We start from the raw sequence: 25,958 nt of genomic DNA, 5'->3' as shown, positions 1-25,958 counted from the left end.
CCCACATTGCAAAGGTTAAAAGAAAATTATTTTAATTTGTTTTTGTATTGGGTAAAAACAACGATGGTTCGTTATGAACCTTTGGGTCATGTGACCCGAAGGCAGCACGAGGGTTAAAAAGATCTCCTGTCTACCTTCCTATTGGGCAGTGTTTTTGGCGAGCGCGGGTCCTCTGAATATTTAACCTGGTAGAGGAGCCCAGGACTCTGAAACAAAGTGCTTCGCTGGTGTGAATCCACTCTGCTCACATTCTGTCTCCCGGCCGGAGAGACCAGTCTAACGGGATCAGAGTTTGTCTCCACAAATACAACAATAAGTGCTCTCTGTTGGGATATAATACAATCAATCAGGGGGGGTTAGGGGGGGGGGGGGGGGCTGAGGGTGTTGCATACTTGGGGCTTAAGGTGCATCATTAATGGGGTCTGTCAGTTTGGCTCAAGGCTACTGTAAGTTAGCGAGGTTAACATTCCGAAAGCTCCAAGGTGCAGCAGGGTGTCTGGGCCCTGCTAATTCTTGCTAGCGGGCATGCTAGCATGTTCTCAAGGGGATTAGCATAGTGGCTAACCCGGTGGAGTCCTGCAGTTTAAGTGCTTCTTTCTTTCTCTCTCTCTTTCTCTCTCTCTCCCTCCCTCCCCCCCCTCTCTCCCCCCCCCCCCCTCTCTCTCTTTCCCCCCCCTCCCTGTCCCTCTCTCTATCCACCAGGCTTGAAACCAACAACACACTACAGTCACGCTAACCATGGCAACAAGCCTGAACTGTGTGCAGACCAAACATCAGAAAAACTGACTGAAACTGCTAAGATGACTCTGAACATGGAGGGGTGCAGGGAGCTGTGTGTGTGTGCAGGGGGCAGGGAGCTGTGTGTGTGTGTGTGTGTGTGCAGGGAGCAGTGTGTGTGTGTGCAGGGGGCAGGGAGCTGTGTGTGTGTGTGTGTGTGCAGGGGGCAGGGAGCTGTGTGTGTGTGTGTGTGTGTGCAGGGGGCAGGGAGCTGTGTGTGTGTGTGCAGGGGGCAGGGAGCTGTGTGTGCGTATGTGTGCAGGGGGCAGGGGTGAGTATAAACTCTCATTCTAAAGAAATAAAAAGCACATGAGTAGAACTACAATGGATCTGGACTTAACCGGTCTGACCAATCACAGAGCAGAAGGGAGGGAGGGAAGGAGGGTCTAACGGGGCCCTCCGTCCCTCACTTCCTGGTTGGTGTGATGATGCGGACAGAGAGTGGGCGGGGCTACAAATAGGGAAAGGCAGTCGAAACAGAGATCGCTCCGCAGTGCATCCTGGGAGATGCAGTCACTCCTCCTTCTGTAGTGCTCCGTCTGATGGGCAGTCGTCAAGGCAACGGGGGGCCTCTGCCTCTGCCCCCTCTGATTGGTTGTCTCTGCTGGCTAAGGCACATGGGATTGGCTGGGCCAGTGGGGGCAAGTCCAAGGGCTGGCCAATGGCTGAGCTGCCGTTAAGCTGCTGGGACACGCCCTCTGTGTTTGGCCCCGCCTCTTCTGAGGCTTTGGGGGAGGAGCTGGAGGGGGGAGATGACGACAAAGTCTGGGGGAGGGAGGATGGGGAGTATTGGGGAGAGGGAGAGAGGAGAGAGAAGGATTAGAGTGGAGAGGGAGGGAGAGAGGAGAGATAGAGGGGTTAGAGAGGAGAGGGAGGGAGAGGGGTTAGAGAGGAGAGGGAGGGAGAGAGGAGAGAGAAAGCGGTTAGTGTTGGAGGGCCCTAGGGTAGACAGTGTGTGTGATGTGGTTCATACCTGTGGTGTGGTACTGGTCACCTTCTTCCCTGGACGCACTTTCAGAGGAACATCCTTACCCCTTCTGGGAGGGACAGAGAGGGGAAACAAGTCTCAACCCTACTCAGCAGTTTCACAGTATTTGACAGTAAGTGACAGTATTGAGGGTTAGACAGTATGTCCTCACCCCTTCCCCCGCCCCCACTGACACCACCGTCATGCCCCCCCGGGGGCGCAGGGCCCTGCTCCCGGCCCACTGGCCCACCACCATGCCAGCGATCTCCAGCTTGCCTCCCTGGGGAGGGATGGCCTGGATACCTGCACACAGGGGGGCAAAGGTCACACACAGGGAGAGAGTGTGTGTGTGTGTGTGTGTGTGTGAGAGAGAGAGCCTACCTGGGAAGGCCCTGGGTCTGTGCTGGGCAGGATGATGATGATGAGGATGATGATGGGGCATGTTGCCAAGAGGACGAGGGGGGTATAAGGGTGGCATGGGGTAGAAGGGGGGCACCATGGGAGGGGGCAGGAAGGCAGGGGGGGGCAGGGGCGGGGGGGGGGGGGGAGGGGGGTCGGGAGAGGTTGATGCCCTCTAGAATAGCCTGTCTCATCTTCTCTACCCTGGACACCAACTCCTCCTGGGGGGAGGGAGGGGAGGAGGAGGAGAGAGAGGAGGGGGAGAGGGACAGAGAGACACCAGAAGGGGGAGAGAGAGACCAGAGAGTTAGCATACAGCATCTCTAAAACCCTCACCCCCCCTGCGTACCTGCCCCCCCCTGCGTACCTGCCCCCCCCCCCCCCCCTGCGTACCTGCCCCCCCCCCCCCCCCCCCCCCCCGCGTACCTGCCCCCCCCCCCCCCCCCCGCGTACCTGCCCCCCCCCCTGCGTACCTGCCCCCCACCCCTGCGTACCAGCCCCCCCCTGCGTACCAGCCCCCCCCTGCGTACCTGCCCCTCACACATGTCCAGCAGGGCAGAGCGGTCTCTGCAGGAGCGGCTCAGTTTGCTCTGGAACAGCTTCCCGTCGAAGAAGCCCCAGGGGCAACAGTGTTCCCATGGCAACGGCTGACCGCACACGTCGTTCACGAAGAGCGCCGTGTCGACGCCCGCCATGAAGAGAGAGGCCAGCTGCACGCCTCGCACGTCCACCTTCTCCACCTGCACGCACACGCACACACACACAGAGACACACAAACAGAGACACACACAGAGACACACACATGGACACACACACACACAAACACGTACAAACACACGCACAAGGAAAAGTTTCAGGAACATTTTGAATTGCAAGGTCGTGTAACAGGAGTGTAATCTGCGTGTCACAGGGGATTAACAGGAGTGTAATCTGCGTGTCACAGGGGAGTAACAGGAGTGTAATCTGCGTGTCACAGGGGAGTAACAGGAGTGTAATCTGCGTGTCACAGGGGAGTAACAGGAGTGTAATCTGCGTGTCACAGGGGTGTAACAGGAGTGTAATCTGCGTGACACAGGGGTGTAACAGGAGTGTAATCTGCGTGTCACAGGGGTGTAACAGGAGTGTAATCTGCGTGTCACAGGGAGTAACAGGAGTGTAATCTGCGTGTCACAGGGGAGTAACAGGAGTGTAATCTGCGTGTCACAGGGGAGTAACAGGAGTGTAATCTGCGTGTCACAGGGGAGTAACAGGAGTGTAATCTGCGTGTCACAGGGGTGTAACAGGAGTGTAATCTGCGTGTCACAGGGTGTAACAGGAGTGTAATCTGCGTGTCACAGGGGAGTAACAGGAGTGTAATCTGCGTGTCACAGGGGTGTAACAGGAGTGTAATCTGCGTGTCACAGGGGTGTAACAGGAGTGTAATCTGCGTGTCACAGGGGTGTAACAGGAGTGTAATCTGCGTGTCACAGGGGTGTAACAGGAGTGTAATCTGCGTGTCACAGGGGTGTAACAGGAGTGTAATCTGCGTGTCACAGGGGGTGTAACAGGAGTGTAATCTGCGTGTCACGGGTGTAACAGGAGTGTAATCTGCATGTCACAGGGGTGTAACAGGAGTGTAATCTGCGTGTCACAGGGGTGTAACAGGAGTGTAATCTGCGTGTCACAGGGGTGTGGTTGCGTGACCTTCAGCTCCTGCAGCTGGTCAGGTTCGTACAGCTGGTTGGACACGGCTTGGGCCAGGAAACGCATCCAGCCTCATGTCTCTGGAGGATCCTGCCTCCTGGCCACTGCACCATATACCTACACACACACGCACACACACACGCGCACGCACGCGCGCACACACACACGCACGCACGCACGCACACACGCACGCACGCACGCACACACGCACGCACGCACGCACACACACACACACACACACGCGCACAAAAAGTGAAAAAAAGATTTCCTCACAACTCCCCAGGAGCAGAAACTGGGCACTAACACACACTCTCCCTAACACACACACACTCTGTCAGTCCCACACACAGCAGGGTGGTGCAGCAGGGTGGGACTACCTGAGCACACAGCACATGAGCAGCAGGTGCTGGGGGACGTGGGCGGGGTTGAGCAGGGCGGGGCAGTCTGAGCGGAGGCAGGCCAGGAAGGCTCGGGTCCGGCGGGAGCGGTCCTCCCCAGCGCGGCCCAGCCACAGCCTGCGCAGGTTGGGACAGGTCCACTCCCTGAAGCACAGCGCAGGGACCAGCTCCGGGGTCAGCGCTGACTTGGCCTTCCCACTGCTCCACTCCTTCACTATGACCGGGGGGACTGGACACACACACACAGGCAGGCATAGGCATACACACACACACACACACACACACAGGCAGGCATACACACACACACACACACACACACAGGCAGGCATACACACACACACACACAGGCAGGCATACACACACACACACACACACATACACACACACAGGCAGGCATACACACACACACAAACAGGCAGGCATACACACACACACACACGCAGGCATACACACACACACACAGGCAGGCATACACACACACACACACACAGGCATACACACACACACACACACACACAGAGACAGGCGAACACACACACAATTTAAATAATTTTCCCGCTATTAATATGAATCTTTCTACACTGCTTGGCCTCTCTTCCTCTCTCTCTCTCTCTCTCTCTTCCTCTCTCTCTCTATGTCTCTCTCTCTCTCTCGTTTTCCTCTCCCCTCGTCGTCCTTCTCCTCCCCCCCTGTCCTCTCCTCCCCCCCTGTCCTTCTCCTCCCCCCCTGTCCTCTCCTCCCCCCCTGTCCTTCTCCTCCCCCCCTGTCCTTCTCCTCCCCCCCTGTCCTCTCCTCCCCCCCTGTCCTCTCCTCCCCCCCGTCCTTCTCCTCCCCCCCCCTGTCCTCTCCTCCCCCCCTGTCCTCTCCTCCCCCCCCTGTCCTTCTCCTCCCCCCCGTCCTTCTCCTCCCCCCCTGTCCTCTCCTCCCCCCCTGTCCTCTCCTCCCCCCCTGTCCTCTCCTCCCCCCTCTGTCATTCTCCTCCCCCCCGTCCTTCTCCTCCCCCCCCTGTCCTCTCCTCCCCCCCTGTCCTCTCCTCCCCCCCGTCCTTCTCCTCCCCCCCCCTGTCCTCTCCTCCCCCCCTGTCCTCTCCTCCCCCCCCCGTCCTTCTCCTCCCCCCCCTGTCCTCTCCTCCCCCCCCGTCCTTCTCCTCCCCCCCTGTCCTTCTCCTCCCCCCCCGTCCTTCTCCTCCCCCCGTCCTTCTCCTCCCCCCCTGTCCTCTCCTCCCCCCCTGTCCTCTCCTCCCCCCCTGTCCTCTCCTCCCCCCCTGTCCTTCTCCTCCCCCCCTGTCCTTCTCCTCCCCCCCTGTCCTCTCCTCCCCCCCTGTCCTCCCCCCCTGTCCTTCTCCCCCCCCTGTCCTCGTACCCTCCAGGGGAGCTCTCTTGCGGAGGGCCAGTCTCTCCATGCGCCGGTGGGTCTCAGCCAGGCTGAACAGGACCCCGTAGCAGTACTGTCTGGCTGCTCTGAAGAGCAGCGCGGCCGGGGGCAGCTCCGAGTTACACTCATCCTCGATACACACTGGCATCTTCATCTCTCCCTGGGGGATGAAGAGGTGACAGAGTATTTGAGTGCGTTTATGTGTGTATGTGTACATTGGTTAGTATGTTAGTATGTGGTAGATCTGAGGGTGTGTGTGTGTGTGTATGTGTACATTGGTTAGTATGTTAGTATGTGGTAGATCTGAGGGTGTGTGTGTGTGTGTGTGTACCTTGGTTAGTATGTGGTAGATCTGAGGGTACATGAGTCCTCTCCGGTGTCTGTGTTCAGCTACACGCAGCACCTCCGCACTGACCTGAACACACACACACACAAATACACAGAAATAGTGATTAGAGCATTATTAAAGCAGGAGGGTAAATGCTGTCTCTCCCCCCCCCCCCCCCCACACACACACACACCAACCTGGGGCAGAGGGGGTGTGGTGATGTCCATGTGACTCCGCGTCGCCATAGACAACAGCGACGGAATGTTTGAACCACTCCCGTTACCGTGGGAACCATCCCCCAAAACCCTGCCCCCTCTCCCGGAGGGATCCTCCCACCTAGAGGACTTGTCTGTTAGATGACTGAGAGATGGAGGGATGAAGAGAGAGATGGAGGGGTGAGGAGAGAGATGGAGGGATGAGGAGAGAGATGGAGGGGTGGGGAGAAAGATGGAGGGGTGAGGAGAGAGATGGAGGGGTGAGGAGAGAGATGGAGGGGTGAGAGAGATGGAGGGATGAGGAGAGAGATGGAGGGGTGGGGAGAGAGATGGAGGGATGAGGAGAGAGATGGAGGGATGAGAGAGATGGAGGGATGAGGAGAGAGATGGAGAATTGGGAGGTGACAGAGAGACAGGTTTACCCTCAAAAGTAGGGATATTTAAATGTATGTATGTGTGTGTGTTTATATATGTGTGGGAGTGGGTGCGTGCACATGAGTATGTGTATATGTGTGTGTGTGTTCCTACTTGGCGTTGCTGTCATTGGGTTCATCTCCGTCCGAGGAGGAGGAAGGGGAGGGGGAGGGGCCAGGAGGAGCACCAGTGTGGTGATTGGGTAACCTGCCTCCCCCGTGACTTGAATCATATGGAGCCGACCAATCAGAGAAGCCCATTTTCCCCGGGAGTGAATCATTGCAGTCCTGGAGGGGTGGAGGCGGGTTCTGAAACAGGAATGCTGAGCCTGCTCCATACGGTGCGTTGTGATAGGCTGGCTTCACCCCAGTCATCTGGGGAGGCCCAAACTGGAGAAGGGAGGGGGGAGTGGGGAGCGGAGAGTGGGGAGCGGGGAAGGGGCGGGAGGAGGGAGGGGAGTAACAGTATTATTTTACTTCAATCTGTAATAGATACCCAATCTGAGAGAGAGACAAGAGAGACAGAGGGGGAGAGAGAGACAGAGGGGGAGAGAGAGACAGAGGGGGAGAGAGAGACAGGGCAGAGGGGGAGAGAGAGACAGGGCAGAGGGGGAGAGAGAGACAGGGCAGAGGGGGAGAGAGAGACAGGGCAGAGGGGGAGAGAGAGACAGGGCAGAGGGGGAGAGAGAGACAGGGCAGAGGGGGAGAGAGAGACAGGGCAGAGGGGGAGAGAGAGACAGGGCAGAGGGGGAGAGAGAGACAGGGCAGAGGGGGAGAGAGAGACAGGGCAGAGGGGGAGAGAGAGACAGGGCAGAGGGGGAGAGAGAGACAGAGGGGGAGAGAGAGACAGGGCAGAGGGGGAGAGAGAGACAGGGCAGAGGGGGAGAGAGAGACAGGGCAGAGGGGGAGAGAGAGACAGGGCAGAGGGGGAGAGAGAGACAGGGCAGAGAGAGAGAGAGACAGGGCAGAGAGAGAGACAGGGCAGAGAGAGAGACAGGGCAGAGAGACAGGGCAGAGGGGGAGAGAGAGAGAAACAGGGTACCTGATTCTTTCCAGTCTGCATGTGGCCAGGAGGTCCTCCAAATGGGTTAGGTCCAAACCCAGGTACTAAACACACACACACACACACAACATTGAAGGAGCACAACATGCTTTCCTACACATTGATAAGTCTTGTTACGTACTATTGATAATGGAGCATGTAATAATATACAATTAGAGATGATAATATTATAATATACTATCAACAATTACTGATAATACTATTGACAGCCATGTGATTGACACAGGCCGCAACCAACTGTGTCCAGACAAGATACAACAGGAGTGAAGCTGATTGGATACTCACAGATGTAGGGGGAGGGGCCCATGGAGAGTGGGCGGGGCTTGGAGGCAGCAGAGAAATACTCCACAGCTTTCTTAAAACGCTCGACTTTATCCTCCATACGGGACTGCCACACAAACACACACATTACAGACCTGCGTGGCTGTGTGTCAATTTGTGTCTGGATGCATATACAGTATCTGCGTATACATCTGAGTATTTACAATATTTATAGCAATATGCGTGTAGTGAGTGTGTGTGTACTGAGTGTGTTTGTAGTGAGTGTAGTGAGTGTGTGTGTAGTGAGTGTGTGTGCAGTGTGTGTGTGTACCTGGGACTGCTTGAAGACGTCCCTAGCGATGGCCTCCAGGTTGCCCAGCTCCTTGATGGAGGACACGTACTCAGACACGGCCTTGATCACCACCTCACAGGGGGGCAGCACCAGCTGGTGGGCCCGCACCTGCACACACACACACACACACACACACACACACACACACACACACACACACACACACACACACACACACACACACACACACAGGCAGGCATACACACACACACACACACACACACACACACACACACACACACACACACACACACACACAGGCAGGCATACACACACACACACACACACACACACACACACACACAGGCAGGCATACACACACACACACACACACACACACACACACACACACACACACAGGCAGGCATACACACACACACACACACACACACACACACACACACACACACACACACACACACACACACACAGGCAGGCATACACACACACACACACACACACACACACACACACACACACACACACACACACACACACAGGCAGGCATACACACACACACACACACACACACACACACACACACACACACAGGCAGGCATACACACACACACACACACACACACACACACACACACACACACACACAGGCAGGCATACACACACACACACACACACACACACACACACACACACACACAGGCAGGCATACACACACACACACACACACACACACACACACACACACACACACACACACACACACACAGCTGAAACCCCCCTGAGACACTGCTGCTGTTTGTTATCACAGTGAGCTTCTCAGGACTAACTCCTCCCAGGATAAACTCCTCCCACCAGGACTAACTCCCCCCCCAAGACTAACTCCTCCCCCCAGGACTAACTCCTCCCACCAGGACTAACTCCTCCCCCCAAGACTAACTCCTCCCCCCAAGACTAACTCCTCCCAGTATAAACTCCTCCCACCAGGACTAACTCCCCCCCCCAAGACTAACTCCTCCCACCAGGACTAACTCCTCCCCCCAAGACTAACTCCTCCCAGGATAAACTCCTCCCACCAGGACTAACTCCCCCCCCAAGACTAACTCCTCCCCCCAAGATTAACTCCTCCCCCCAGGACTAACTCCTCCCCCCACGACTAACTAACTCCCAGGACTAATTCCTCACAGAGAGCAGTTGTAGATATGAAGGGGGCTGAAGGTTGTGACAGGAATTTAGTTCTACATTAAGGTTAGTAAAGTGTGTGAGGTGTGTGTTACCTTGAGCGAGGCCAGGGGGTGTTCTGGGCCGAGCAGGCTCCAGTGGAACGCTGCTAGGTCCTCATCAGGCAGGATGTGGTTCCCTGAGAGAGGGGAGGGGCCTGTCAACAACCATGTTTTTAAATGTAGCTGTTTTAATGGTGTCAGTGTGTGTGTCTGTTACCCAGCAGGACAGGTACTGTGTGTGTGTGTGTGTTACCCAGCAGGGCAGGTACTGTGTGTGTGTGTGTGTCTGTTACCCAGCAGGGCAGGTACTGTGTGTGTGTGTGTGTCTGTTACCCAGCAGGGCAGGTACTGTGTGTGTGTCTGTTACCCAGCAGGGCAGGTACTGTGTGTGTGTGTGTTACCCAGCAGGGCAGGTACTGTGTGTGTCTGTTACCCAGCAGGGCAGGTACTGTGTGTGTGTGTGTGTCTGTTACCCAGCAGGGCAGGTACTCTGTGCGTGTGTGTGTCTGTTACCCAGCAGGGCAGGTACTGTGTGTGTGTGTGTGTGTGTGTGTGTCTGTTACCCAGCAGGGCAGGTACTGTGTGTGTCTGTTACCCAGCAGGGCAGGTACTGTGTGTGTCTGTTACCCAGCAGGGCAGGTACTGTGTGTGTGTGTGTGTGTGTCTGTTACCCAGCAGGGCAGGTACTGTGTGTGTGTCTGTTACCCAGCAGGGCAGGTACTGTGTGTGTGTGTGTGTGTGTCTGTTACCCAGCAGGGCAGGTACTGTGTGTGTGTGTGTCTGTTACCCAGCAGGACAGGTACTGTGTGTGTGTCTGTTACCCAGCAGGACAGGTACTGTGTGTGTGTCTGTTACCCAGCAGGGCAGGTACTGTGTGTGTGTGTGTGTGTGTCTGTTACCCAGCAGGGCAGGTACTCTGTGCGTGTGTGTGTCTGTTACCCAGCAGGGCAGGTACTGTGTGTGTGTGTGTGTGTGTCTGTTACCCAGCAGGGCAGGTACTGTGTGTGTCTGTTACCCAGCAGGGCAGGTACTGTGTGTGTCTGTTACCCAGCAGGGCAGGTACTGTGTGTGTGTGTGTGTGTCTGTTACCCAGCAGGGCAGGTACTGTGTGTGTGTCTGTTACCCAGCAGGGCAGGTACTGTGTGTGTGTGTGTGTCTGTTACCCAGCAGGGCAGGTACTGTGTGTGTGTGTGTGTCTGTTACCCAGCAGGGCAGGTACTGTGTGTGTGTGTGTCTGTTACCCAGCAGGACAGGTACTGTGTGTGTGTCTGTTACCCAGCAGGGCAGGTACTGTGTGTGTGTGTCTGTTACCCAGCAGGGCAGGTACTGTGTGTGTGTGTGTGTGTCTGTTACCCAGCAGGGCAGGTACTGTGTGTGTGTGTGTTACCCAGGAGAGCAGCGAAGCAGGGCAGGTGTTGAGTCTTGAGGCCCAGCTGCCTGGCGGCCTCAGACAGCAGGTACTGGTGGGTGCTCAGGTTCTTCCCGTTCCAGCTGAGCTTCAGGGCGTGCGAGGAGAAGTAGGCGGGGACGTTGCACAGAGCGAACTCAGAGTCCTGAGCGATCAGGCCGGCGAAGCCAAAGTCCCGGTACAGAGACAGCACCTCCTGGTGGTGATCCTCCAGGGTCTGCACCACCTGCAACACCATCATCACCATCAATTCAAGTCACCTGCACCACCATCATCACCTGCACCACCATCATCACCCTCAATACAAGTCACCTGCACCACCATCATCACCTGCAACACCATCATCACCATCAATTCAAGTCACCTGCACCACCATCATCACCTGCACCACCATCAATACAAGTCACCTGCACCACCATCATCACCTGCAACACCATCATCACCATCAATTCAAGTCACCTGCACCACCATCATCACCTGCACCACCATCATCACCATCAATACAAGTCACCTGCACCACCATCATCACCTGCACCACCATCATCACCATCAATACAAGTCACCTGCACCACCATCAATACAAGTCACCTGCACCACAACAACATCAATATTGTAACCTGGGGGTATTCCATCAACGTTGCTGATGAAAGCTGCGCTTACACAAAAAAGCCTCACTTAGGTAAACGTCAACTTAGACTTAAGCCTCAAGCCGTTCCACTAACGTTCCGTTCCACTTACAAGCAACGCTAATTCAAGCTAGACCTCGATAAGCTTAGATTGTACGCGCACATGGAGAACAGAAGCAGCCCAGATCAGGCGATCGTCGAAAAGAGTTATGTTGCAAAAAGCAAAGCGTAAACCAGCAGAGTGGTGTTATTTTCAGCAGCGTAAATTGATTTTATTGTTTTTTTGGATCTTTATCCCCAAAAAGGGCAATGTTGCCACAATTAACACGGCAAGGGAGACAACTAGTCAAACCATTACGACCATTAAAATGCGTAAATTGTAGACCTACCAAATCTCCTTAACATAACTAATGCATTTAGGCCTACTGATAATCAACCTAATTTGATGAGCTGTTTGAAACCGTTCTGACAGTAATCACTGGCCGATATTCTCAACAGGAGGTTGAGAATAATAGCCAAAAAAGAATGTGGCAGCAATTGAAAATTGTATTTGGATGTAGGTTATGTATAATTTCAAAACACTGCAGAAGGCCATGGTTTGCACTTGATGTGGGCTAATGTTTTTGTCTTCAAATCTTGAACAAAATGAACACATTACTTCAAAATAACTTTGCCACACACATTTCTTAACTGATAGGCTAAATGCTGAGCTTTAAAATAAAAGGTAAAGATATCCATGACTAAAACGGGGATTCACTGAAATAAGTATTATTGCACAGATCCAGCACAGAATTTCAGATCAGAAGGTGACCCAAACTGTAGCACACTTTGCTTGGCAGAACAGTCATTTAAAATTGCTTAGCATGACTAAGAATATATCATTATTAAATTACACGTGCACTAGTATAGTAGTACTACTATTCTTACTGACACTGTACGGACAGCTGCCTCATAACTATGGAAAGATTTCCAATTAACATAGTCTGCCTCCACAGGTCCAGAGGGGGCTTGGACAGTGACAGACTGTGGCTGTTTGATGTGCAGGGGCAGAAAAATGTAAAGGGCTGTTACTGCACGACATGGGCTCTCACCAGTGTAACAATGGGAATGGGACGACACCCCAAGTGTCGTCACAGCCTCACTTTGGGAAAGCATGCCCTAGTGGGCACATTGTAGGGGAGACTGTTGGGCACAGCATCTAATCGTCTTCTTTGGAAAGGGCACCATTAGGGACACTGTCATGTAGGGGCAGCATAAAGGGCACCTTATAGGGTTCTGCATCACGTTGTAAGGGCACCTTATAGGGTACTGCATCACATTGTAAGGGCACCTTATAGGGCACTGTAAGGGCACCTTATAGGGTACTGCATCACACTGTAAGGGCACCTTATAGGGTACTGCATCACATTGTAAGGGCACCTTATAGGGTACTGCATCACATTGTAAGGGCACCTTATAGGGCACTGTAAGGGCACCTTATAGGGTACTGCATCACACTGTAAGGGCACCTTATAGGGAACTGCATCACACTGTAAGGGCACCTTATAGGGAACTGCATCACACTGTAAGGCCACCTTATAGGGCACTGCATCACATTGTAAGGGCACCTTATAGGGCACTGCATCACATTGTAAGGGCACCTTATAGGGTACTGCATCACATTGTAAGGCCACCTTATAGGGCACTGCATCACATTGTAAGGGCACCTTATAGGGCACTGCATCACATTGTAAGGGCACCTTATAGGGTACTGCATCACATTGTAAGGGCACCTTATAGGGCACTGCATCACATTGTAAGGGCACCTTATAGGGTACTGCATCACATTGTAAGGCCACCTTATAGGGCACTGCATCACATTGTAAGGGCACCTTATAGGGTACTGCATCACGTTTTCTCTACTATTAAGACTATCATTTATTGCGTTAAGAGGCATCCTGGGCCCTCAAGCATATTTCCCTTTTTTTTTGAATGGCAGACAGTAGGGCACTTGGTCTCATCTTGCCACTCTAGATGGTATTTTAGAAACACTCTTCAACCATGGGGCCACCAGGCAGTCTCCCCTGGGTCTTCCAGTGGGCCTGGATACACCCATGAGGACCATGTATTGCACCCATAACATTGGGGAAGCCAGATGAAGTAATATAGAGGCTTGTCAACATATAGGCTACTTTAAACAATGAAAATACTTTATACAATTGAATAAAAAGTCTCCTTGATTCTTTTAGTTTCAAGATGACCTGGAAAACTTTACTAATTTCTGCGAAGGACAGCTGTTCTCGTGTTCATTGCCATCCTTAAGAGTTGCTAAAGTGTTTATATATATATATATATATTTTTTTTTTAAGAATGACAATATAATATATCTAGATAAACTATGCTGGGCCTGCTGAACCTATACATCTTACATTCACATTACATTTAGCAGACGCTCTTATCCAGAGCGACTTACAGTAAGTACAGGGACATTCCCCCGAGGCAAGTAGGGTGAAGTGCCTTGCCCAGGGACACAACGTAATTTTTCACGGCCGGGAATCGAACTGGCAACCTTCAGATTACTAGCCCGATTCCCTAACCGCTCAGCCACCTGACTCCCACAGATACTGGTCAGGGAAGCATAACTAGAATAAGCCACTTTAATGGAACGGAACTCTCGCTGAAGTAAGCGAGACTTGTCGAAATAAGCCTGGCATTTCCTGAACAGTCTAACTTGCACCACAACAACATGAATAGTCTAACCTGCACCACAACAACATCCATACAGGTAACAATGACCAAACGCTAAATAAGCACCAACTGGACAGAGCTGTTAAGAGTTCCTGTAGATCTCCCTGTGTTCTACTGTCCAGAGGAAGGATGACCTCTGACCCAAACACCTTTTCTAAACCGCCCAGTTCATCTGTGGTTCTGAACACTGCTGAGATGTTACTTTACACTGTGTCTGGCAGCAGTGATGTTACTTTACACTGTGTCTGGCAGCAGTGATGTTACTTTACACTGTGTCTGGTAGCAGTGATGTTACTTTACACTGTGTCTGGTAGCAGTGATGTTACTTTACACTGTGTCTGGTAGCAGTGATGTTACTTTACACTGTGTCTGGTAGCAGTGATGTTACTTTACACTGTGTCTGGTAGCAGTGATGTTACTTTACACTGTGTCTGGTAGCAGTGATGTTACTTTACACTGTGTCTGGTAGCAGTGATGTTACTTTACACTGTGTCTGGTAGCAGTGATGTTACTTTACACTGTGTCTGGTAGCAGTGATGTTACTTTACACTGTGTCTGGTAGCAGTGAAGTTACTTTACACTGTGTCTGGTAGTTGAAATGTTACTTTACACTGTGTCTGGCAGCAGTGATGTTACTTTACACTGTGTCTGGTAGCAGTGATGTTACTTTAAACTGTGTCTGGTAGCAGTGATGTTACTTTACACTGTGTCTGGTAGTTGAAATGTTACTTTACACTGTGTCTGGTAGCAGTGATGTTACTTTAAACTGTGTCTGGCAGCAGTGATGTTACTTTAAACTGTGTCTGGCAGCAGTGATGTTACTTTACACTGTGTCTGGCAGCAGTGATGTTACTTTAAACTGTGTCTGGTAGTTGAAATGTTACTTTACACTGTGTCTGGTAGCAGTGATGTTACTTTAAACTGTGTCTGGCAGCAGTGATGTTACTTTAAACTGTGTCTGGTAGCAGTGATGTTACTTTACACTGTGTCTGGCAGCAGTGATGTTACTTTACACTGTGTCTGGTAGCAGTGATGTTACTTTACACTGTGTCTGGTAGCAGTGATGTTACTTTACACTGTGTCTGGTAGCAGTGATGTTACTTTACACTGTGTCTGGTAGCAGTGATGTTACTTTACACTGTGTCTGGTAGTTGAAATGTTACTTTACACTGTGTCTGGTAGCAGTGATGTTACTTTACACTGTGTCTGGTAGCAGTTATGTTACTTTAAACTGTGTCTGGTAGCAGTGATGTTACTTTACACTGTGTCTGGTAGTTGAAATGTTACTTTACACTGTGTCTGGTAGCAGTGATGTTACTTTAAACTGTGTCTGGCAGCAGTGATGTTACTTTAAACTGTGTCTGGCAGCAGTGATGTTACTTTACACTGTGTCTGGCAGCAGTGATGTTACTTTAAACTGTGTCTGGTAGTTGAAATGTTACTTTACACTGTGTCTGGTAGCAGTGATGTTACTTTAAACTGTGTCTGGCAGCAGTGATGTTACTTTAAACTGTGTCTGGTAGCAGTGATGTTACTTTACACTGTGTCTGGCAGCAGTGATGTTACTTTACACTGTGTCTGGCAGCAGTGATGTTACTTTAAACTGTGTCTGGTAGTTGAAATGTTACTTGAGACCTGTCTGGGGGTAACATGCTATCTGAATGTGTCTGGGGGCAACATGCTGAGTCACACAGCAGCAGAACCTGATCTGGTCTGAGAAGCCCCACAGCTCTGAGCCAAACTACACACTGAGATGCCACCAGAGTAGAATGTACTACAGTAGAATACAGTAGAGTAGAATACATTACAGTAGAGTAGAATACACTACAGTAGAGTCAAGAAGCCTGACGTTCAAATCACCCGTTTGTTACTTTGGATAAACGCATCTGCTAAATTCATACATAACAAACCGCACTCTCCTCCGCCATCTTTCTTGCATCGTCAGAGTGAATTCCTCCCATCTCCGCCAGGGGGAGTGGAAGAGCGCACGCATTGTAAAGAGGCCTGTCTATCTCAATCTTCTTCCAAACATTCACACTGCTAATGAACACACACCGCTCCAACACTGGGGCACACAGTAACATTACCACTAACACTTCATGGTCAGAGTCGCTGCTGACAGCTCGTCTGTGATTCATCTCACTCGTCACAACACCAGCTGCGCCCACATGGAACGGGAGTTGCGGCCATGCGATCATGACATCGAATGTCAAACCAACGAAATACAAAACTATGAAACTAATGTTGGCTAGAAACTGTTACTCACCCGCACTCGGAAGCGGAACATGGCGAGGCGGACGCAGTGACTGAGGCAGGCCGGGGGCAGGAACCAAGCCCGGGGAGGAGGGGTGGCTTTGCTGCCGACGTGGTTGACGATGAGCTGCGCGGTCTGCCGCTGCCCCTGGGCTCGGCGCGCCCACTCCGGCCAGCGCTCCTTACCGAGAGTGCCGTTAAACACCACGACCAGCTCGAGACCTCCCTGGTAGAGACAGGCCTGCGAGAGCGCAGCCAGGTAGCCCAACATAGCGTTCCACTCGCCCCCGCAGACCCAGTCCGTCTGGTATCCGCCGTACAGGCGCTGTAGGCCGGAGTCTGCATCGATCAAGATCCGGGCCGGCGGGGGCGGGGGAGGCATGGGCCCTGGGTGATGAGGATGGTGGTGGTGGTGGTGGTGGTGAGGTGGCTGGCGGCCGGCGGTGCGCGCCAGCTTCAGGAGATCCACCGGAACCGCAGCCCCGGGACATCTCTTCTCTAGATACTCCTGGAACCCCTGAACTCCCATAACGGTGTTGTTGAGCCGGTGTGTCTGGCCGGGAGTGGACTCGGGATACGTTCTGTACGCCGTGATTGTAATGTTATTGGCGAGACGTTAGCTAGCTATGCACTATTAGCTAGCTAACTTGTCTCGGACAGTGAGTGACTGTTGTAGCACTTCGTCGATCTACTTGGACCTGCCCCCTTTATAACTTTAATAAATTGACAGCAAGCTAGCTAAATATGCCCCCACCTAGCTCGCTACTTCAGCAGATAGACGTATAGCTAGCTTCTCTATTTGGTCTGGAGTAGTTACAGTTGGCTTTCCATCGCTGTCAATGTTGGTGAGGCGCCAGCAAAGCCAAATAAACTTGCTAACACGGTTGGACCTAAACCCCATGTAATAACTAATAATACAATAAATGTTTTTTGCAAGTTGATGAGTGTGTTGTTTCAGAAGATGTTTCCAAATTGATTATCCCGCTGTTGCACATTGAGAAGCAATGCTGCGCACGAGCTAGCTAGAAAGCTAGTTAGCGAACATGACTGTCGAATAATTCAGCATCGGACGGTCACGATAATTGATAACAGTAGCAATACTAGCAGCCTAGCTCGTTAAAATAATATGTTTAATGTTGGCTGGCATGCAGGATATACTATGACAAGCTAACGTTACACTAGCAAGTTGGCTACCTGGCTAATGTTAGCTAACTGTGCAGCTAGTTAGCTGTGATAGCTGTCGAGCTGAACCCCGGTGTGACTGACGCGTCAACTCGTACAGACAAGCCTGGATCAGACACGACGCGGAATGAAATGAATGTTTGGAGAAATAAAATAAACTAAAAGAAAATAAAAATAAAAGCCCGATGGTGCCTCCCTCGCTTTCTTCCACACTCACGACTTCATGTTGCGGAGGGGAACATACTTCCAAGCGACATCAGCCATCTTGCGACTTCCTCGCGGACCGACAGACTGGGCCGGAGAGGCGTAGAGGCGGAGGAGCGGTGATGTGGAACGTCGCTACAGTGGGAAATGTATTTCTATAACTGCACGTCCTCAGACCCGGGCGCTGCTATTCTGGAGTGAAAGACTCTAAGTACCAGAGGTGTGAGACGATATTTCGGCTTGGAGAAGAAAAATTAAAAACGGACCTTTTATTGAAGTTATGTTCTGAATCGAAGTCACTTGTTATTGACTACATTACTCTGGAGTGTTTCATAAATGCGGCCCCTTAGTTATAAAATCATTCATCTTTTGGATAATGTATTTGTGGCACTTGATTATTAATCTTTCACCCACAGTTGATTTGAAAAGAAAATGTAATGAAGTTGTGTGTGTTGTCGAGGATAGTAAACAAGTATAAAACAGTTAATGTTGAGTCAGGGTTAGTGAGACAGATAGGAACAGGATCACTCGTTTCTCAGCTGAGCTTTTGTCGCCCTCTTGTGTTTGCTATCGGTACAGCCAGAGAGAGGCACAGCCACCCGGTGGGCTCGTGAATTAGGAAGAGAAAAAAAGATGTGAGTGAAGTTGGACTCGTGTGTGATTCGGGAGAGGACGGTAGACTTGGTACAGGTGAGAGTCCTGATATCAGCCCCGTATAGCCGTCACTCTGATCACGGCTGGGTTCATGACTGGTTAACGACACCCACGTTACATTGGAGATGAGTTGTTTGAACTGTGCGCGCGCAGCCTTCCGTTAAGCGAGAGTTGAAACATTCCGATTCAAGATGACGGGCCGGTCGGTGTTGTCGCTGTCCAGAGTCCTGAAGCCTTTTTGGGCCGGATTAGTGGCCAACGGCCGCAATACGAACGTAAGCGCTTTCAATTCCTTTGATATTTGTTTTCATCTTCTCCAAAGCTTTGACATGTTTAACAGATATTTTTTTAGAGCTAGTTGTAGCCTATGGTTTATCGAGGCTAGTAAGCTGATTAGGAGGTAACACTAACTTAGCCTAGCTAGCTTGCCTAGCTCAATGGAGTTCAGATCAATGGACAGTCGGTGTGTGTCGCTGTCCTTTCAGCACCACGGTGACATTGTCAGTTAGCTAGCACAAGGTGAGTGAATGTTTGAATCCATTTAAGGTTTTATAATGCACAGAATCAATGTATAATGTATTTCATGAATGGAGGATGTATTTCATGAAGGGAGGCTATAATGTCTTGTGTGTGTATGTGATGTTTATAATGGAAGGTGAGGCCGAACAATAATGTCCATCCTGGATAGACAATTAACTTCTATTCTATTCCAGAGTTTAGGGCAGAGTTATTTAAATAACTTTATGGTAGCAAATTAGTTAATGGGATCTAGATAGACTGATTCATAACAGGAAATGTTGTTGTTGAATATCCCCTTTAACACTGGAATGTCGCGCCTTCATGCTGCCTGGCAGTTCTGTATAAACGGTACGGACACCGGATGGAGTCATTGTTTTAAGTAAAGCCGAGTACAATAGAGTACAATAGAGTACAGTAGAGTCCTCAACTAGCCTACTCATCAATGATGCAAACTTTTTTTTAAACTTTTTATATATATTTTTTTCCAACCTTTCAAAAAAATAAAATAATAGTTTGAACATACTTTGAAACCTTTTCAAACTTTTGTTTTAACTTTTTTTCCAAAACTTTCTTTCAGAATTTTTTTCTTCCAAAAACTGTTTTCTGAATTGTCTTTTCCAAAACTTTTTTTCCAAACCTTTTTCTAAACTTTGTTTTTACACACAGTGAAAGAAGAGGAAAGGAGAAAAGAGTAGAGGGTAGGAGAACAGAGAAACCTAAAACAGAGTAGATTGAATCAGAGTACAATAGAGTACAGCAGAGTATAGTACAATAGAGTACAGTAGAGTATAGTAGAGTCCTTATCAAGTACTCATGAATGATGCAATTTTTTTTTTGAAACTTCTTTAAAAAAAATGTTTTCAAATGTTTTTGTTTTTTAAATAGTTAGAAAATATTTTTAAACCTTTCAAAACTTGCTTTCAAAACTTTTTCCTTAAACTTGTTCTTCACACACAGTGAAAGCAGAGGAGAGTCACGTGTGTGTAAAAGACACAGCCGGCATGGAGGAACTACACACGCTAGCAACCACACTGACGTTACAACTCTGATTCCAGAACGCTGGTCGCTGTTCTAATGGCTTGGCAATGTTAGGGTTGGGGATTACGGCAGGGTTAGGGTCAGGGTTAGGGTCAGAGATCAGGGGCCTCATGTATAAAGGATTGCGCAGCTTTCATACCAGAAGATGGCGTACGGCCAAAACTCGAAAAGTATTTATGCACAGAAATATTCACATGTATAAAACCGGTCGTACGCCAGGTCCTGCGCACCTTTCCTTTATAAATCACAATCAACGTGAGATTGACCGCACGTGAACGAGCCACTGACCCCGCCTTGCCTCCTCCCATAAATGAATATGCAGATGGACTATACATGCGCTCCTGAGGTCATGTCTTTGTCTGAATTACCGTACTTCTTTGAATAAACGCCGCCCTCGAATAAACGCTGCACCAAAAATGAACTTTAAACGCCGCAGCATTTATTCAAAGAAATACGGTGACTTTGAGGTTCTGACAACAGAGGTGGAGGCGAGAAAATGTGTCCTGTTTGGTGGCCTGTCATCAGGTATTAGCGACAAAAGAAAGTCGGCGGTGTGGAAAACTGTCACTATTTAAGCCCTTTCTGGTTTTTAACCTGTAGCACTTTGAGATTTAGCTAAATGTAAAGTGCATTACAAATGCAATCATTATTATTATAGGGCCATAAATGCTGTGGGTTCAGAGAACCGGACCATGGCAGAAATTAAGAAGAAATGGTCCGATGTAAAACTTTAAATGAAGAAACGAGTGGTGGCGCATTGTAACAGCATGGCAGCTATAGGGTTAGCGTGACATGCATTTCCTGAGTGATTTTGTTGTTCGTTTGACACCCTCAAGTTTAGTTATTAAGTGGTGGCGGATTAAACAGAAGGATATATAGCATTTCTCGTTTTGGGTTTTGGCATTTTGATGTGATCATCCACATTAATGATCAAACTTTTATTTTTTATGTTTTTTGAATAGTCAACGTAGTAGTGGAAACTTTATTTTGTAATGTTTGGTGAGTTTCGGCACTTTTCAGTTAGAATTCGCCACGTTACAGAGCCAGACAAGACTTTGCGGACGGTCCGCACATTCTCACGTCTGCTCAAAAGTTTCCGTGACGGCCCGCACATTCTCACGTCAAGTAAATCTTTATACATCACAAAGTGTGCATGAAAACCAGCGTACGCAAGCTTTTTGTGCGTACGCAACGTTTATACATGAGGCAGGTGATTGATGTCAAAGTGACTTTTCCGTTCTTGCCTCCATGTGCAGGTGCTGGTGGCGTCTGCCTGTGGCACGAGAGAGAGGTCCAGCTACACCGTGAGACTCCACAACACCAACATCACACTTGACCCTTTTAAATAGTGCTAACAAGAAGACAGGAGATTAATGATCGAAAGTGCACAGTTTTAACAGTATTTCAGTGGTCAAGAGTCAAGGAATGGTCTGTTACCAGACACAGTGTAAAGTAACATCTCAGCTACCAGACAGTGTAAAGTAACATCTCTACTACCAGACACAGTGTAAAGTAACATCTCTACTACCAGACACAGTGTAAAGTAACATCTCAGCTATCAGACAGTGTAAAGTAACATCTCTACTACCAGACACAGTGTAAAGTAACATCTCAGCTACCAGGCACAGTGTAAAGTAACATCTCAGCTACCAGGCACAGTGTAAAGTAACATCTCAGCTACCAGGCACAGTGTACAGTAACATCTCAGCTACCAGACACAGTGTAAAGTAACATCTCAGCTACCAGGCACAGTGTAAAGTAACATCTCAGCTACCAGGCACAGTGTACAGTAACATCTCAGCTACCAGACACAATGAACACTAATAATATCAACTACAGTGCACCAATCCCAACTAAAGCACAATGCAGTCAGTCACTGCATTGTAAGTTGCCATCTGTCTGCCATCTCCTCCAGACCCGCTGCCCTGAGACCTTCCCTGCATGTCTACCCCAGTGTGTCACCCAGGGATAGGAGGGGGGAGGTGGGGAAGGGGGCTTGGAGGAGGGGGGAGGTGGGGAAGGGGGCTTGGAGGAGGGGGGAAGTGGGGAAGGGGGCTTGGAGGAGGGTGGATGGAAGGGGGCTTGGAGGAGGGTGGATGGAAGGGAGTAGGGCGTGGGACAAGGGTAGAGGTTGGGGTGAGATGAGGGGTGGTGTTGATATGGGATGGGGGGATGGGGGGAGGGAGTAAGATTGGATGAGGGAGGAGGGGGTGAGGTGGGGGTAGGAGGGGGGAGATGGGATGAGGGGGAAGGAGGGGTGGGGTGAGATGGGAGGGGGGAGGAGGAGAGGGAGGAGGGCTCCTGCACCAACTAACCCTGTTCTTTCCTCTTTGACCTCCTCTCTCCCCTCTGAACTACCAGGCCATAGTGAGTACCCCCCCTACACACACACACACAAACACACACACACACACACACACACTGTCTCTCATCATCTGGCCATAGTGATTACCACTCTCTCTCCCTCTCTCCCTCTCTCCCTCTCTCCCTCTCTCTCTCTCTCTCTCTCTCTCTCTCTCTCTCTCTCTCTCTCTCTCTCTCTCTCTCTCTCTCACACACACACACACACACACACACACACACTCATAAACAGTCAGTTTCTTCTGGTTATGTAGCGTGGATTAGATTGTGGGGAATCATGTTGCAGTCCAGGAATGGGATTGGAATTCTAATGATGTTGATGTGTGTGTGTGTGTAGCCTCCTCCTGCACGGTATGGAGGGAGACACATGGTGACTCTAATCCCTGGAGATGGGATTGGACCAGAGCTGCTCAACCATGTACAAGAGCTGTTCAGGTACACACACACATACACACACACACACATACACACACACACACACACACACACACACACACACACACACACACACACACACACACACACACACACACACACACATAAACACACACACCCCCCTGACCCTGCCTGTCCCCAGGTTCTGCTGTGTCCCAGTGGATTTTGAGGTGGTGAACGTAGACTCCTCCTCGACCTCAGAGGACGACATCAACGCTGCCGTCACCGCCATCAGACGCAACGGGGTGGCGCTCAAAGGTACAAACACCTAACTTCTCTAACTCATTACTCAAACACCTGTTTGTGTTTGCTAAATGAACATAATGTACAGTGTGACATGAACAGGTCAGCATGTTTGAAAGGCTTATGTGAAGCTTTCATCTCTTCTCAGGGAATATTGAGACCAACCACAACCTTCCTCCCTCCTACAAGTCCAGGAACAACCTCCTGAGGTCTGATCTCCTCTCCTCCTCCTCCTCTCCTCTCTGCTCTCTCCTCCTCCCCCTCCTACCTGTTTGCTAATGTGATGCCTCTCCCCCCTGCAGGACCTCTCTGGACCTGTATGCTAACATGATGCACTGCCAGTCTCTGCCCGGAGTGCGTTCTCGACACAGGAACATCGACATCATCATCATCAGAGAGAACACAGAGGGAGAGTACAGCAGCCTGGAGCACGAGGTGTGTGTGTGACTAAGTGTGTGAGTGTGAGTATGTGTGTGTGTGTGTGTGGGGGGGGAGCATTTTAATACGATTGGAAAGTGAGATGATGGTCTGTTCCTACAGTGAACTCTCCCCCCCCTCTCCAGAGTGTTCCTGGGGTGGTGACCTCTCTCTCCCGTCTCTCTCCCCTCTCTCTCCAGAGTGTTCCTGGGGTGGTGACCTCTCTCTCCCGTCTCTCTCCACTCTCTCTCCAGAGTGTTCCTGGGGTGGTGACCTCTCTCTCCCGTCTCTCTCCCCTCTCTCTCCAGAGTGTTCCTGGGGTGGTGACCTCTCTCTCCCGTCTCTCTCCCCTCTCTCTCCAGAGTGTTCCTGGGGTGGTGGAGTGTCTGAAGATCATCACCAGGACCAGGTCTCTGAGGATTGCTGACTACGCCTTCCGCCTAGCGCGGGAGAAAGGTCGCCACAGGGTCACAGCCGTGCACAAGGCCAACATCATGTGAGTGTGTGTGTGTATGTACATCCTTCATGATTTGTGTGTGTGTGCATCCCTCATCATGTGTGTGTATGTGTGTGTGTATGTGTGTGTTGGTGGGCATCTTCTTCCACCGAGCAGGAAGTTGGGGGACGGTCTCTTCCTGCAGTGTTGCAAGGAGGTTGCCTCCGGTTACCCTGACATCACCTTTGACAGTATGATCGTCGACAACACCACCATGCAGGTAACCATGGCAGCCCTCACATCATGTTAACGGAGCTCAAGGTGTGTGTCCATCCAACCCCAGTGTGTGTGAGGTGTGCATCCAACCCCAGTGTGTGTGAGGTGTGCATCCAACCCCAGTGTGTGTGAGGTGTGCATCCAACCCCAGTGTGTGTGAGGTGTGCATCCAACCCCAGTGTGTGTGAGGTGTGCATCCAACCCCAGTGTGTGTGAGGTGTGCATCCGTTTTCCTGACAACCAGAACAAAGCACAACTTCCTGCTGTTGCAGATGGTGTCCAAGCCCCAGCAGTTTGACGTCATGGTGATGCCTAATCTCTATGGCAACGTGGTGAGCAACGTGTGTGCGGGGCTGGTGGGGGGGCCGGGCCTCGTCCCAGGGGCCAACTACGGAGAAAACTACGCTGTGTTTGAGACGGTGACAAGCTTATAGATGTTATATCTACATGTTATACCTTATATATGTTATAGCTAGATGTTATACCTTATAGACATTATATCTAGATGTTATACCTGGGTTAGATGTTATACCTGGGTTAGATGTTATACCTGGGTTAGACGTTATACCTGGGTTAGAGGTTATACCTGGGTTAGAGGTTATACCTGGGTTAGACGTTATACCTGGGTTAGACGTTATATCTAATAATACCCTGTCCCAGAATCTCGTCAACTGACAAAAACACTGTGTGTTATTATGTGTGTATATGTGTGTGTTATTATGTGTGTGTGTGTGGCAGGGTACAAGAAACACAGGTAAGAGCATAGCGAAGCGTAACTTGGCCAACCCCACAGCCATGCTGCTGGCCTCCTGCCTGCTCCTGGACCACCTGCGGCTGCACGCCTACGCCTCCATGATCCGCAGGGCTGTCATCGCCACCCTGACGGAGACCCGGGTAACTCTCTCTCTCTCACACACACACACACAGGGTGGAGATGACAGCCCTACGCCTCCATGATCCGCAGGGCTGTCATCTCCACCCTGACGGAGACCCGGGTAACTCTCTCTCACACACACACACACACACACACACACACACACACACACACACACACACACACACACACACACACACACACACACACACACTACTGTGTTTTCATCATGCTTATACTTATTCTAACCTGCTGCTTAATATTCATGTTCAGATATTTATCTAAACTGTTGAACATGTGATTCTATAAAATGAATACTTCTTTCTCTGCCCCTCTCTCCTCTCCTCTGCTATCACTCTCCCCCCCTCCTCCCCTCCCCTCCTCCCCACCCTCCTCCCTCCTCTCCTCTTTTCCCCCCCTCCCCTCCCCTCTCCTCTCCTCCCCTCCTCCCTCCTCCTCTCCTCTCCTCTCTCCTCCCCATCTCTCCTCCCAGCTCCACACTGCTGATCTGGGTGGACAGGGCTCCACCTCTGATGTGCTCCAGTCCATCATGACAGAGATCCAGAGCACTGGGCCGCTCACACAGAGCATCTAACACACACTCTCACACATACTCTCACACTCTCTCACACACACACACACACACACACAAACACACAGAGCATCTCACACACACTCTCACACACTCACACAGAGCATCTAACACACACACTCTCACACACACTCACACAGAGCATCTAACACACACACACACACACTCACACACTCACTTACACAAACACACACACTCACACACACGTGCGCACACATCATACATGTGTATGTCAAGATGTTCTACTTCTGATTGTATCCATGACTATGCAATGTATAGTTTCACACAATGTATTAATACTC

General features: G+C 50.6%; 2 protein-coding genes and 1 long non-coding RNA gene across 3 annotated transcripts; 2 read left to right on the top strand and 1 right to left on the bottom strand.

Annotated features, from left to right (window-relative positions):
- The first annotated feature begins 789 nt into the window (after window positions 1-789).
- Window positions 790-1,160, top strand: LOC136946367 (uncharacterized). The gene is made up of 3 exons (XR_010876886.1): window positions 790-832; window positions 917-955; window positions 1,018-1,160. It is a non-coding gene; the product is annotated as an uncharacterized lncRNA (long non-coding RNA).
- LOC136946366 (constitutive coactivator of PPAR-gamma-like protein 2) lies at window positions 984-17,838 on the bottom strand. Its single transcript, XM_067240678.1, is given in 20 exon segments — window positions 984-1,542; window positions 1,751-1,814; window positions 1,917-1,927; window positions 1,929-2,047; window positions 2,126-2,297; window positions 2,299-2,364; window positions 2,674-2,883; window positions 3,827-3,886; window positions 3,889-3,943; window positions 4,204-4,453; window positions 5,587-5,758; window positions 5,930-6,013; window positions 6,124-6,286; window positions 6,670-6,944; window positions 7,597-7,661; window positions 7,903-8,005; window positions 8,210-8,338; window positions 9,466-9,548; window positions 10,799-11,045; window positions 16,439-17,838. Coding segments are annotated over 20 exon segments (3,096 nt in total). The 5' UTR covers window positions 16,955-17,838; the 3' UTR covers window positions 984-1,290.
- An 818-nt stretch (window positions 17,839-18,656) lies between these two features.
- On the top strand, window positions 18,657-25,659 carry LOC136945886 (isocitrate dehydrogenase [NAD] subunit gamma, mitochondrial-like). Its single transcript, XM_067239996.1, has 12 exons — window positions 18,657-18,740; window positions 21,279-21,326; window positions 22,384-22,389; window positions 22,721-22,818; window positions 22,961-23,076; window positions 23,210-23,270; window positions 23,364-23,496; window positions 23,841-23,974; window positions 24,092-24,194; window positions 24,463-24,609; window positions 24,929-25,084; window positions 25,558-25,659. Exons 1-12 carry the CDS (start codon window positions 18,657-18,659, stop codon window positions 25,657-25,659), a joined length of 1,188 nt encoding a protein of 395 aa, XP_067096097.1.
- The last annotated feature ends 299 nt before the right edge of the window (window positions 25,660-25,958 follow it).

The sequence above is a fragment of the Osmerus mordax genome, chromosome 7, assembly GCF_038355195.1.
Source record: "Osmerus mordax isolate fOsmMor3 chromosome 7, fOsmMor3.pri, whole genome shotgun sequence".
Lineage (NCBI taxonomy): Eukaryota > Metazoa > Chordata > Actinopteri > Osmeriformes > Osmeridae > Osmerus > Osmerus mordax.
The sequence above is the reverse complement of the archived record's forward strand: the minus strand, read 5'-3'. Positions and strand labels throughout refer to the sequence as shown.

Coding starts and splice junctions, on each gene's coding strand:
- LOC136945886 (XM_067239996.1), top strand. CDS start 18,657: ATGACGGGCCGGTCGGTGTTGTCGCTGTCCAGAGTCCTGAAGCCTTTT. Junction 23,271..23,363: donor TCCAGGAACAACCTCCTGAG/GTCTGATCTCCT, acceptor TCCCCCCTGCAG/GACCTCTCTGGACCTGTATG. Junction 25,085..25,557: donor CCACCCTGACGGAGACCCGG/GTAACTCTCTCT, acceptor CTCTCCTCCCAG/CTCCACACTGCTGATCTGGG.